At 40.2% G+C, this 14,101-nt stretch overlaps 1 protein-coding gene across 6 annotated transcripts in view; it reads left to right on the top strand.

The window, feature by feature from the left end:
- Nucleotides 1–14,101, top strand: part of rgs3a (regulator of G protein signaling 3a) — a 148,266-nt gene that overhangs the window by 106,578 nt on the left and 27,587 nt on the right. For all 6 annotated transcript variants that reach the window (XM_079363578.1, XM_079363580.1, XM_079363579.1 and 3 more), the window contains one exon: nucleotides 3,428–4,417. In XM_079363578.1, coding sequence (XP_079219704.1) covers nucleotides 3,428–4,417 — 990 coding nt within the window. The remainder of the gene's footprint in view (nucleotides 1–3,427; nucleotides 4,418–14,101) is intronic.

The following is a 14,101-nucleotide window of genomic DNA, read 5'->3' as shown; positions in this document are numbered from 1 at the left end:
GTCTCTGTAAGTCACTGGACCAAATAACACAAGGAGAGAAAGACAGATTAATGACTCTGAGGATTTACTCAACATTGTCTAAGAATGACTACATCTTTTGACATGGACCACTGTGGAAAAGAAAAGAAGGACAATTTTATCATAGTGCATCACTTTATAAAAAAAATCCCTCGCCCACCCACCACATCAGTTTAAAGCCTTGATATCTTGCTTTTAAGACTGCTGTGAACCTTTGGATGGGATCACAGGGAGGTTAAGAGGGAGTTAGAGCACACGATGAGAGTCTGGATCACCTCGGGGGCAGCTGTATATACCCATGAACATCAAGACAAGCCAAGGTTATATGTATAGGTCACTTGTGATATGTGAGTCTTCGCTCTTGTCCCAAGAGGTTTCTCAACGTGTACACTGGAAAAAAAAACATACTACCAAAACAAACAGGCGAGATGTTTGGTGAAACTTAGATTCGGCACATCAGCCATAGCTGACACAAAACTAGCAGGGTACGCTCGTCATTTGGGACAAATGGCCAGATTTTCAGTTGTGCTTTAAGGGCTTGGAAACTTGCGGGAAGTTTTAGTTTTCTCCCTTTTTGTCCCTTTTCTATCAAGATTTGTGTGGCAGTAGGCTAGCATCTCTCTTTCAAGCATTTCTTCTGTTAAACTGGGATTCACATAACTTTCCATGCCATGAGAGAAACATTTACTCTTGCCAGTTCTGTTCTGAGTCTCGATTTGGGTCTCTATTAATTTCTCCTAAAATATTGAGAAATTGAAGGAGACCCAAATCAATATATATATACTGTAAACCAACTAAATCTGCATCTGAAGTCTTTGTGATGTCGTCTGTTGGTTCCTGAAAGGCCATTGTTAAGAATTGGAAATGTGGACTCTCCTTAACTTAGATCGTTGAGGCCTGTTTTTAGTCTTACTTTTAACGGTAATCAGTCAACTGTGAAACAGTAGAATTGCTGCTGATTCTTTGCTTGGGGCAGCATTTCTAATCATAGAAAGAAAATACACAAAAATAGACAAGGGCTCAGAACAGAGCCATGAGGTTCTCCATGCAACAAACAAGAGGTTATTGTTGCAGCAGACTGACTGACCCTATTCTGAAGTCATTTTCCTGTCATCAGACATACTGTATTTAGCTTGTGCCAACAGTTCACACCACTTCATCTCAAAAGTAACTACATACAGTACATCACTTCTGCTTCCTGTCTAGATTGTACAATTATGAACAAAACAATGCTGTCCTTTTCTGTTCTTGGCATGCAGAGTCTTACACTGTATTCAAACAAGCTACAGTTTTAGTAATTTTTAGTACTTGCGACATTAGTTTTAGGTTTGCTTTTAGAAGCTGAACCTGACAAGAAGTCCGAAAAGCTGCCTGAAGAGATTTTCAATACAGGTCAAAGGTTCAGAGGCCGGTACAAATGGGGCGAGAGTATCTGGGGTAAACTAATTTGAGCTTCGAGAGTACAAAAACAGCTTGTGAAATATCATGAGAGCTGTCTGAAAGTAGGCAGCATTATTTCCAGTTAAAGCAGAGCGTCTTGTGACTGCAGCCAGTCATCATGGGTTAACTTGACCGGCACAATGAAGCCCTTCACTAGATTTTCTGCTGCCTAAAAGACGGTAGAATTGATCTTGCTTTTTTTTCATAACTTGACTACTATCCATCCATCCATCCATTTCCCTGTGCCAGTTGCGGTGGCAACAGGATTAGCAACGCGACCCAAGCAACCCTTGCTTATGATTGCTGGCTGATAGTTATAATCATGCATATTTTATTTGGGGAGAGAAAACGTTATTTTATACAGTACATAACTTTCCAACAGTTCCGTAATGTGACGAGGCTTATTCAGTATCATGACAAATGTTTGATCTTGAGTTGAATTTAAATTGAAGTTCTGTGGGTTTGCATGAATTTGGCTCACTCAAAATGCATTTGTAATGATCCTCCCACTGAGGTCTCTGTGAGGTGGAACTGGAGAGAGCTTCTGCAGAAAGATTACCAAAGGCAGAGGATGAGCCCAAGCTGTGTGTGTGTTTGTGTTTGTGTGTCTGTGTTTGTGTTTGTGTGTGTTCATGTCTGTGTTTGTACCCTTTACACACGCGTGTGCACATTTGTGCGAAGCAGACATTTTTAGTTTGACCTTGAGAGGTTGGTGTGAGAAGTGAAAGGCCTGTGTTGTTAATTGAACCAGAGAAACATGTAAAGCATGTGGAAATGATAGACTCATATCTGTGTGGTTGTCTGTAGTTAAGTCCTGTACAAATATATGAATATGCAATTTCTGTGTCAGAAAGTCTGTGAAGTGCTTTTTATTTTTTTTATTTTTTTTAAGTGTATTATTCTGCTTTTTATGCCTTCATTATAGTGATAGAACTAAAGAGTCAGGATCAGAGACGCTTTGAGGACAGCAGCCTCTAGTCCGTGTTTGTTTTGTTCCGTTTGTTCTGTTCTTCATGGTATGGAGCGTCTGAGGTTCAAACTGTTTAATATTTCATATACGTGAGGGTCATCATTTTTCTATGAAAGTGTTGGCGATGGGTCCTCCTGGAGCTCAACCAGTTGAGAACCACTGGTGTAGGGGTGTTAAAGGCTCTGAAATATTCACAGCGATATCATACTTTATTGGTCATTTTAAAGTATCTTATATTAATAGAATCCATCAACTGAAACAGGGCCTTTCCATCTGATTTCATACATTTGGGCCTCCCAGTGAACCAGAGAAACTCCCCCTGCTGGACATTAGAAGAATGCAGGTTTAGGTCACTTCTACTTGAGACTTGAGAATCACATGGTAACTCAGAATATGTCTCTGATTATTGGTATATTAGAAGACAATCACATTATGATACATCACAGTTTCATATGACCTTTTTAGGAACATTTAGTAATCTTCAGTTAAAGTGCAGTTTGGTATCCAAATCCCACCGTGCTTCATGACTTAACGTCCTTTCACCTCTGCCTGACATCAAACTTTTTTTTTACTTCCTCTTCTTATACGCAATCTTCAGTCGGAGAACGCCCACAGTCGTAGACACTTGCTAGCCAGGAAGTCTCCTTCCTGCCCTTCTGTTCGAGGTCAGAGGACACGACAGTCTGTGTTTTCTGGTCATCTTTTGGGCGAGTGATGGCAGGACTATAATCACTGCATCTCAAAATGTGACCTTATCAAAGATATAAATGTCATCTAGTCTGATCCTTGTATAATAGCTTGGTTACACCAACATTTAGAGATATTTCAAAACCTAATCCAATAGCTGCTAATGGAATGGTTACGATAATCAGATTTGCTTGTGGCTGTGAGCTAAATCTCAATAACATTAAGTTAAACCTGTTAGCTTTATAGACAGTACATAAATTGTCCGAACTGATTTTAATAAATATTCTTCCCCTCTGTGTTTGTGTGCTCTAGATGTTGGAGCCTAAAGTGGACGCCCCTTCATGTGAGCTGGGCGGAGTAGCTGGAGACCGAGGAGGTGTGTGCCTCCACCTGCCTCCCCGCAGCTCCGAGGGTGAGGAGAGCAGCCTGTACCCCTCCAGTCCCTCAGAGCCCCCGACCATCGGCAGCCCTCACCTGTCAGAGCCTCTCACCCCGTTGGATGACATCTACATGCCGCTCGGGGGTCTGTTGGGGTCCGAGGAGCGACACAAGGTGCCTCCCACACCGCCTCCTTCCACCGAGGGGGAGGATTGCAAGAGCATAGAGGGGAACGAGATGGAGATCTGGAGAGAGATGAAGGATGCGGAGAGCAGGAGAGAGCAGGGTGAGGAGGATGGAGCAAGCAGGAAGAGTCCAGGAAGTGAGGGGGAGGAGAAGGAGGAAGGAGAAGAGGAGTATGGAGAGAGGAATGAGGAGGAGGTGAACATAAACCTGGTGGTGTCCAACACAGATGAAGACAACGCCTCCGAGCCACCTGACACCAACGCTCCCCCTTCCTCCTCCTCATCCTCGTTTGTCATCCCCGAGTTGCGGCTTGATCGCTCCTTCAGCGCAGATGCCCTCTCCTCACCCAACACGGACGACGAAGATTACGATGAAGATGAAGACGAGGAGTCCGAGGAGGAGGAGGAGGAGGAGGAAGACGACAGTGACGATGCCTACCTGCAGCGTAGCGACAGCAAGCGGCGCAGCATGGTGGAGGGAGCCACCTGTGAGAAACACGGAGGAGGCGGACTCAGTGTGCAGAACTCCCTCCGCAGGCGCACACACAGCGAGGGGAGCCTGCTGCAGGACCCCCGCACGCCATGTTTTACCTCTGACAACGCCATCAACTGCCTGGAGGCGGGGGGAGGACATCACAAGGGCGGATGGACGCTCCCATCACCTAAAACCCTGAAGAAAGAGCTGACCAAGAACGGAGGCTCCATGCACCAGCTGTGTATGCTGTTCTCTGGACGGAAGGTAAGCAGCACTGAAATCCTGATGCATACCGAGACATGTGGGACGAGAGTGTAAGACAAACTGATGCCTATGATAACTTCAGAAGAAGAGATTTTAAGAATTTCAAACATACAATAATAATCTGTTTTTAGTTTACATCGTTATATCTCTCTCTCTCTCGCTCTCTCGCTCTCGCTCTCTCGCTCTCTCGCTCTCTCTCTGGCCTTTACATTAGGAGATGTAACACCTCAGTGTAAAGTTTCAGTCCTCTGGTTTCTGTAGAAAGGGTGACATCAAGTGGTAAAAAAGACAAAGTACATGCACAGTCCTGTGTCTGGAAGGTTGGCATGAAGTGAAATGTCAGGTTTATTCCACAGCACTTCCATCCTTGTCCTTGAAGAGGAGGGGGGGGGGGGGGACTGCCAATCTCAGCTGTCATTGGGAGAGATTTGGGGTCCACCATGAACTATTAGGCAGTCAATCACAAACTGGCTAACATTCACATTCACACCTACGGGACTTTAAGAGTCACCAATTAACCTAACGAGCATGTCTTTGGACTGTGGGAGGAAACTGGAGTATCCGGATGGAACCCACACGAACTCAACAAATAGAAGTCCTGTTTGACAGGGATTCGAACCAGGAACCTCCTCACACAAAGCCAACAGCGCTAACCCCTGCACCACTTTGAGCTGCTTACATATCACTTCTAAAACAGAAATGGTAAAACAGTTTAAGATTAAGTCTGCTAAATAATACAACTCTGGCTGTGTAAACCCAATGCACTCTTTTAGTCCCCAAGAATGATATTAAGTGGAGATGTATTTCACTTTAATAGATATTAACAGAACAAGAAGAAGACACATTAACATTTCTGGCTTTAACTATATCGGATAATTCACTTATAGAGAATATTCACCTCACACTGTGACCTCAAACTCTCATATTTAACAAAAACCACATAAACAAAATACCAGCAATGAACAGCATATAAAATATCAAGTAGACAATGTGTTTTGTAGAGAGAAAAATAAGCTTTTAAATTGTTTTACGACTTTTACAACGTCTTATTAAAAACATTCATCTTTTGTATTTTGTGATAAAAGCTTATCCAGGTTCGCAAACATCACATCAGAGGAGCGACGTGTGAGAAGCATTTTGTCTAATTTTAACCAAAAACGAGTCACATCTAAACTTTATTAATTCTGCTGTAGTTGCGCTTCATGTCCAACAGAGGGAGGCGTTCATCACAGTTCTTCTCCTCTCACCGCACTCTGACCAAAGTTGAGCAACGAATACCAACTGAGAAGAATGCTACAGGGATTTGTTTTCTATGTAACTGTTGAGTAACTTCTTTAGAAGTATTACACCTTAACTGGGATGGAGGGACGTCATCATTTCTGCAATGATTTCCCCTAGAAACTAGACCGTAAGTCAAACCAGCTAAACTTCACACCGAAATCATCAGGAGGAATTTTCCAGTGATTCTTCTTTAAAAAAAAAAAAAAAAAGAAAAAACCAACAACATAGGAGATAAATGGAGGGAAAACAGAACAGAGAGAACATGACAGTGATATCATTACTGCACAGACATCATGTTGACTTTATGATACACAAATCTCACAGTGATGAAGTGCTCACTCTGCCTTTGTTGAATATCAGAAGCACTGCTCCACTTTATCTGTCCCTCCTTCCAGAACTCTGTCAGCACACTAGGTAGCCTTAAATGGCAGTGTGAGTGTGAGCGGTGCGGGGGAGGAATGCAGCAGACAGGACTGCAGCCTATTGCTCTTGGCAGATTCAAGGGTAATTTTACTACCTATTGGCGTCATGGACACAGTCCCTTTAGAGCTGCAGTTTCCATTATTTAACATGATCAGTCAACCTGCTCTTTATTCATAGATCATGTGACATTTTTAGCTGCAGAGGTGGAGCGTGTGTCTCCAACCTCTGACCCAAAGAACTCTATGGTAAACTTGGTCACTTTAATTCATGAGAATGGATTCTCATACGACCATTGATTCACTTTTTTCAAAGTTGTAAAAGCTAATTCAGGCTCATATCGGTGTGTTACAGTGATTCTGTGTGAGGAAATCTTGACCAAATCAGAACTTACATTTCACAGTAATGTGAGGAAGTACTTCACAGAAAAAATCTCAAGGCTTTGGAGAGTAGAGGCACTAGGAAGTAAGTTTATTATTTAGTTTGTTTAACTATTTAAATAAAATAAGATTAGAATAACATTTATTGATCCCACAATGAGGACGATTTTAGTGTTAACAGGTACAAAGAATTAACAGTATAATAATAATTGATTCATTGATAAATAAGTGGACCATGTCAGATATTACACATACATGTTGGTGTTTTTATGCGTTTTTCCCGAGTTAGCATTTGAAGCTAACTTACTTTCCTTAGCATGTCACTATTAAAAAACCTCAATATTAAAAAAACATCACTCATGTTCCTCCACATAATACATATAACAATAACACAGAGTAGAACATACAAGAATCTATCATAAATATATGAGGAGGTTTGTTTTGTATGTAATAGATAATTTTTTTAAACCACAAGAGACCCCTTGTAATCTTTTTTTAAATGTCTTACTATAATTTAAAGCTTCCAAACTCCCCATTACAAAAACAGATGGTTCTAAAAAAGAGCTACACAGCTGCTCAGAAACGTCAAGTTGCTGAATGGAATAGAAATCATTTGCAGGAACATTTCCCTCTGAGAGATCCCCCAAAACAGACGACAGGTTTCATACTGGAGCGATTGTACAGTCCCACCTTTTCCACAGGGGGGTGCCAGAATCAACACAACCCAAAAGTTCCTCACATGAGCTTTAATTATAAATGTTATGTTGACATGTTCACACTTTTGATGCGTAAGTCATCATAACACTTATGACATTGTACGGATACGTTAGATTCAGGAATGGAGCCTGTCCAATGAGTTAAACATCACTGGATGCGTATTGTGTTTATGTCTTTTTGGTACTCTGTATTTGAGTGTGTGACAGAGGAACAGGCATTGTTATTCCACTGATGTTGCATTATGTGAAGCCCCTCTCTCCTGTCCCTGTCTTTTTCTGTCTGCCAGCTCACTTTTCTTTGCCAGTCAGTGTTTATTCTCCCTTGAACAAACACACTCTGCTCCTGTCTTTCTTTCCACTCTGCACCGTTCACCTCTCTGACGAGGTGCTCTATCACCGATGCAAGGTGTGTAGGAGACAGGCAGGGAGCAGCCTGACAGGGAAAATGTCACTTTGTTTGACAGGGACACTTAACTTAACTACTGCTTAATGGAAACTTTGCTATTCCTGTCACTACCTGGGGAAAAAGTTGTGGCTGAATCTGCTACATCAAATCTTATGTGTGTTTTTTAAACCAGATGATCATGAACCAAAAGTACAATTTAATTCAATTTAAAAAAAGAAATACTTTCAACTCATTCATACATGTGTATCATAATGGCATTTGTCATATTCGTATGGTTTTTGGATTGGATGAGTATTCATATATTTACTGAATTTTCTGTTTGGAGGCACAAATTAAAGGACACAGGAGAACATAACTGATCCAGCATTAAATGTATAGCTTTCAGAGAAAAGGTGAATGCAGAAGACTTTCATGTTTCATTGACACGTTACCAAAGCTTACAACTGGCTCAGAATGATTAGGATGAAGCAGTCTTACAAATTAAATTATTAAATACAGTATATCTAACCCACCCAGATGGGAAACTGCAAAAATGATTTTAATTGTTTCACAGTAGAATTAAACATTTTTACAGCCTGTATAAAAATCTAATTTGGTATCAATAGCTGATTTCTATATAACAACATATGATGTTTATGTTACAACTCACCATTTATGATTTTATAAGGAAAATAAGTTATTCCTACACCATTTCATCCTTTGAGGCAACATTAAGACTTCTAGGTAATCAAGGCACAAAGATGGATTTTTTTCCTCATGTGGAGTAGTTGCAAATTGTTATCCCACTGATCTGTTTCAGTTTACAAGCTCATTGATGCTTCACACTCAAATAAATTGTTACTTTCCATCACAAAGCAATGAGAGGCAAGTCCTAAATATCCGTACACTGCAAGACTAAACCGCTGCCTGTTCTTTCCAAGAGCACCATCAAATTAAAATCTCATCTCGCTGTCCAATCCATCAAATCCTCCCTCTTTAATTTCCAGCCAGCACATTATCCATCTTCTTTTGTTTCAGTTTGTGAATGTGTTGCATCCCAGACGTTGTTACAACGGTCTGCTTGTAGTGCTTTTGGCTCAACCTAAACAATTTGTTTATGGTGTTTAAGTGTTTGTTTGAAATCTGGATAAATATCAGCTGTCTTTGCAGACGTCGGGGTGAAACACTTAGTATGTGTTTAATGGTGTTTGCGTCGTGGCTTACATTCCTGTGTTGAGTCAAGGACACACGCGAGTGCACAGCACAACATGAAATCAGGTTATCATGCATTCGTACTTGAAAGCAGGTGGGCTCATGGTTGCTGCAGCCTTTGGACAAACCCACACACTCTGACACATAGAGTTGGTATGTTGGACAGGGCAACTACAAGAATGATTCAGAAAGGTTGAAAGCAGACGTGGATACTCAGGTTCTAAAGAATTGAACTTTTAAAAGGAGTCGGTGAGAGTTTTGTACAGATTGTCTAGAACAAAATGAAATAGAACTGTTAATCAAACGGAAAGAACACTTTCTTCCACGTTTATCATGTTTTACTTGATCACATCACTCCCTTTTCATGATGTTATCTCGATGTAAAACACTACAAGCAAGTAATGGCTAATTTAAAACATTTCATATCTAATGGGAATTGAGGAAGATAAAATCCTCTTTGACTTTTACTGCACTCAAAATTCAACACTAAAAGGAGGCAATTTCAATGTAATATTTGCACCCTGCACACATAATCAGCCCATCTTTCATGTCTTTTTAATACCAGCCTGTAGGCTTCTGTAAGACTTAATTGAAGTTATAATTTACATTAAATATAGCAGCTTTAGTTTGGTCAAGAAAAGAGTGAAAAGGGGGAACTGAGATGATTTAGTACCCTGGCAAATTAAAAGAACCGGGTTAAATATTTCAATATATGTCTGGGCCAAAAACGCACTCTAAATACTAAATTCTGATGTCAGGCTCATCAGTACCTTAGACTGAAAAAACATGGATATTGTCTCAGGGAGGTTGCCTGCAGGTTTTTAATGAAGTTTATTTTAGACTCTTCTATGGTGGTTGCCATGTTGGAAATACTAACTCAACCTGGCTTTCAAACACTCTCGGAACAGTTAGTATATAGGTATAAATAATGCACTCCTTTGGTTAAAGCCGTGACCCGAATTAGCCACTTTTATGCATGAGTCTGCATAAACATCATCAAAAGGTTTTTTTTTTGGACAACAAAATCCACCCTGCATTCACCAACAAAGATAAAAGCCCTTCAGACCCCACACCAGACTTAATTTATTCGCTGTAAAAAAAAAAGAAAAGAAAAAAAAAAGATATTTTAATATAAGACCTAATGGGGTTTCCCTGCCTTATAAAGCCACTTTCCAGGGGTCACTTGAGGCTGGTGCAACTGACTGCGGCAGTTATTTGCCCTTCTGCATTGGCTTCATTTTACAACTCTAGAGGTTGCCTCTTGGTCAGTAGATTTTCACATTGATTTCACATCATTAATTTAAGAAAATCTTTGAGGCTCCTAAAAATTCAAGAAAAATTTGTGAAAGAATTAGAAATAGGATGGACTTCTTTTTTCCATTGGAGAGACAGAATGACTAAAGTGGTATCCAACATCCAACAAGTCAGACTATGAGTTAATAGCTTTGCATTTCAAATAACCAATAATAACTGTAATGGTTTAGTAGCTGCTCATGTGTCGATGCAAGAATATTTATGTGTTCCAAATCTTGTGTGTTTAAAACAGCATGTGTGGAGAATTTTATCTTGTGAGTACAGTTTGTCTTGCATTTCCTGGACATCCACTTAATGTCCACTGCGCTGAGATAAGCAGGATAAACAGTAACAGGAACCTAGACGTCCTTTTTAGGGCCCACGCAGAACAATATTAGTAAACTTCTTGTACTTTCCACTCTTCTGCAAGTACCTCCGCTTCATTGCTCGACTCTCAGTGGTTTTCCAAGACACATCTATCTGTGTTGTTCTCTCATCTCACAGCGGGCCAGCATGTCCATGATACTTGTTGTTTTCCAAAGTTAGCTTAAAGGTCACTATGCAAGAGGCAAAGGACTTGTAAATAACCAGACTGTATTTTGTTCCTTACATGGGTAAGGGCGTGTAACTAAGAGCTAATAATAGTGCTTTTTAACTCAATGGCCTGCTTTGGATTTTCTTGGAAATAATTTTAAAGTACAGGGTATTACCTCAAAGAAATCTCCACTTTTACATGCAGAAAAGATAGGTTTCGCAGGTGATTTGATTCAGGCAGGCTATTTGTTAAAATCTCCAAGTACTCAGTGATGCAGTGAATAAACTGTATTGATGTAAATCAAAGGGTTTCTCTGTATTTGGTTGTGGAGTAGGTGGCCTTGTTGGAACAAAAGGTCTCCAAAGGTACATGAAGCCATGCTGGATCTGTCCAGGGTAATGCCAAATGAGTGACAAGTAAATATTTACTGCAGCAAGCTTTGCGGACAGTCAACATTGTGTTTGGTCACCCATGATGACAAGTTCATGAGGGAACTGAACTGTCACGTTTTAGAGTTTGTTACACTTTTTATAGCTTCCAATGTGTCTTCCAAATCTGTTCTTGCACCAGACAACACAAATTATACGACGCAATGGATATGAGATTACAGAGAGGAGAAGTTACAAAGAAGACAAAACAGAGAAAATGTGTTTTTTATTTCCAACTGTGTTTATGTACACGTAAGTGATTTCCTGCAAATTTTCACAGACATAACAAAGACACATCACGCAACCAAATGGTCCTCGAACATTATCTTTCCATTATTACGCCTAACTCTCTCCACTCTTATCATTTACAACCTTTGTCAGAATAGTTTTGACAGAGTCCAAGAATTGATGGTACATTTAATTTAAGGTTCAAACACACACACACCAAAGAAACCACCCCGTCACTAAAGTTCCCACTTCTAAGTATCTGTGGCAAAACGTATCCAGCTTTCAGATGTAACACAGCCCATACGCAGTTTCTTAGTACATTTTTCTGTTTTTGTCTTTTGGTCCAGCACCTGGCACTTTAACCTTCTTTTAAGTATATAAATACATTCACTTCTTTCTAAGTAGATAGTAAATAGTAGATAGTATCTTCTGCCAGACAGCGACAAATAAGAAAGACATTCTTGCCCCAGAGATTGGAACATTGATAACGAGAAAGTGGAAATCCACTGCAAGTTGAGCAACTGTGATAACAAATTACAGAAAGAGTCTTGAGGGAGGAGCTATCACTTACTCTCAGGCCTGATAGAGGCATGTTGTTTTGACTTTTACTGTCAAATAAAGTAATCTGCTTAGTATATTTCTATATTTTTCTGTCATCAATAAAGCAAAGATAGATTTTGGACTTGTTAGTCTCATTATGAGAGTTATAAATATATGGGCAGAGACAAGTCTTGTTATTTTTCTTTTGATTATTTCTTTGAACTTTAATTCCTGTCCCCAGTAGACTCATATAGAAGGTATCAAAATGGATTATAAATGAATTAATCTGTCTGAGAGAACTAACATCAATAAACAATAATTCTAAAAGGCTTTATTCCAAAAATCAAAGTCAAAGTTTTTCCTCTGATATGGAAATGACATATTCGTCATATTAGTCACACCGAACGACCTCCTGAGTTCTTCAGCTTCCCACGCTCATCCAAAGCTTTTCCAAAGAAACACCCGCATGGTTTAAAACACATCCTGCATACCTGTACACTTCACACTGTAATACTTCACTCCCTCTCACACTTTTTCTGCTACTACAACTGAAACACTCCAAGAAGTTTCCACAAGGATTTATACCCTTTCAGAAATCCCCACTGCAAAGGCTAAGCTAGCATTCCTCTTGTATATTTGTTAGCTGGCTGTTTGTGATTAGTGAGGTTTAATTAGCTACCTGGATTGTTACTGCTGTGAGGGATCGTGGGAACATTCTGTTTACAGTGATTAAGTATTACTGTAATGCACTGAATCAGAGATGTAAAACGCTTTCTCTGAAACTGATTGCACAGAAAGTTTCATGACTGCTTGTACAGGTTCCTCTTAAATGTTATATAATGTATTAATGCCTGAAACAGGAACTGTGGTCGTGCATTAGTGGAGAGATGTCAGAGGAGGGCTGCTTCATAATGCTATGCAAGGAGATAACCATGGGGGTTGGGGGTTCAGTGCTTTGCTCAAGGGCACCATGTTAGTACTAGGGAAGTGACCTGACACCTCTCTACCACACTAACTTCTATAGTATAGTTCTCATCAGAACCCTCCGGTTCCTAACCCAAATCCCTACGAACTGAGCTACTGCCGCCCAAAGAAGAGAACAAGTCAACTAATTCATGCCAGAGCTTTTCTGTGACAAAATGAAAGAGGTACAAGTAGGGGTACTGTGCATGTACTGTGTTGTGTTACTGGCCTCTCATATTCCCTAAAATGATGTATCAGCTGTCAATGCAAACGTGGCTTCCACCATTTATTACCCACCCTGAAACATCTAGAAAGTACCAGGTAAACTAAGATTACAGGCAATACCTGTGCGCTGCTACAAATGCACCTCACCTGGACATTTTAAAAAGGGACTTTTTTGTTTGAAAGGGATTTAATATAAGTTGAGGACAATTTTATGAACATGAACATCATACAGTAGAATCCAGTCTGCCTGGGACTGGGACTAATGAGGGGGCCCATTGTTTCCATTGGCATTGGCTGGTCTGACAGAGCCAATAAATATGTTGACAAGCCGCATGACTAATACAAAAAGCAAAACCACATCACATGCAACACAAGACCAACTTCAGGGAATATACAACAGTTGCTATCAGCAATGTGCTATTCATCATTCATCATCATTTAAGACGTGACGGTTTGATGTCATGGTACTTAGTAACCGGACCTGTTTCCGCTCTCCTACGCTTTCTGCCCACTTTAGTGCCCTACATTATACTCAGTCATGAAGTAACAGGACTTAAGATGCTGTCACTGCTACAACAAAGCCAGCTCCTGACGTTACCTAATCCAAGACAGGATCCAGAAGGCCTCTTGTTACATAGCTGTGTCGTATGTTTGAACAGAGGTGTTTACAACGCCCGTTGCCATAGCAGTATTTTGGCTGAATCTGGAACTGGTTACATAAATGCATTAAAATCAATGCTTTCACTTATGGGTATTCACACGCACTAACGCTTTAAAAAGTATTAAAATGTTTGAAGATAAAGAGAAAAGATGACACACTTTATATTTGAAACAATACAATGTAAAGTGTTTAAAATGTGTTTATGATCCGAGTCCTAACCCGAACCAAACGTTATCCTTGTGTTTCAGCTAAAAAGGGTCTAACTTGAGTTCATCCTTTAAACAGCCGTTTTTGTTTACATAGGTAAACAAATTGTTTTCCTTTCTTTAACCGTGACCCAGTCCTCTGGGAGTTATATCACTGCCACAGGTGCAAACACAGTGAGGTATATTGAGTGCACAGACTCCTGACCTGCAT

This window comes from Symphodus melops, assembly GCF_947650265.1.
Source record: "Symphodus melops genome assembly, chromosome: 16".
Taxonomy (NCBI): domain Eukaryota; kingdom Metazoa; phylum Chordata; class Actinopteri; order Labriformes; family Labridae; genus Symphodus; species Symphodus melops.
This window is presented reverse-complemented; position numbering and strand designations above follow the sequence as displayed.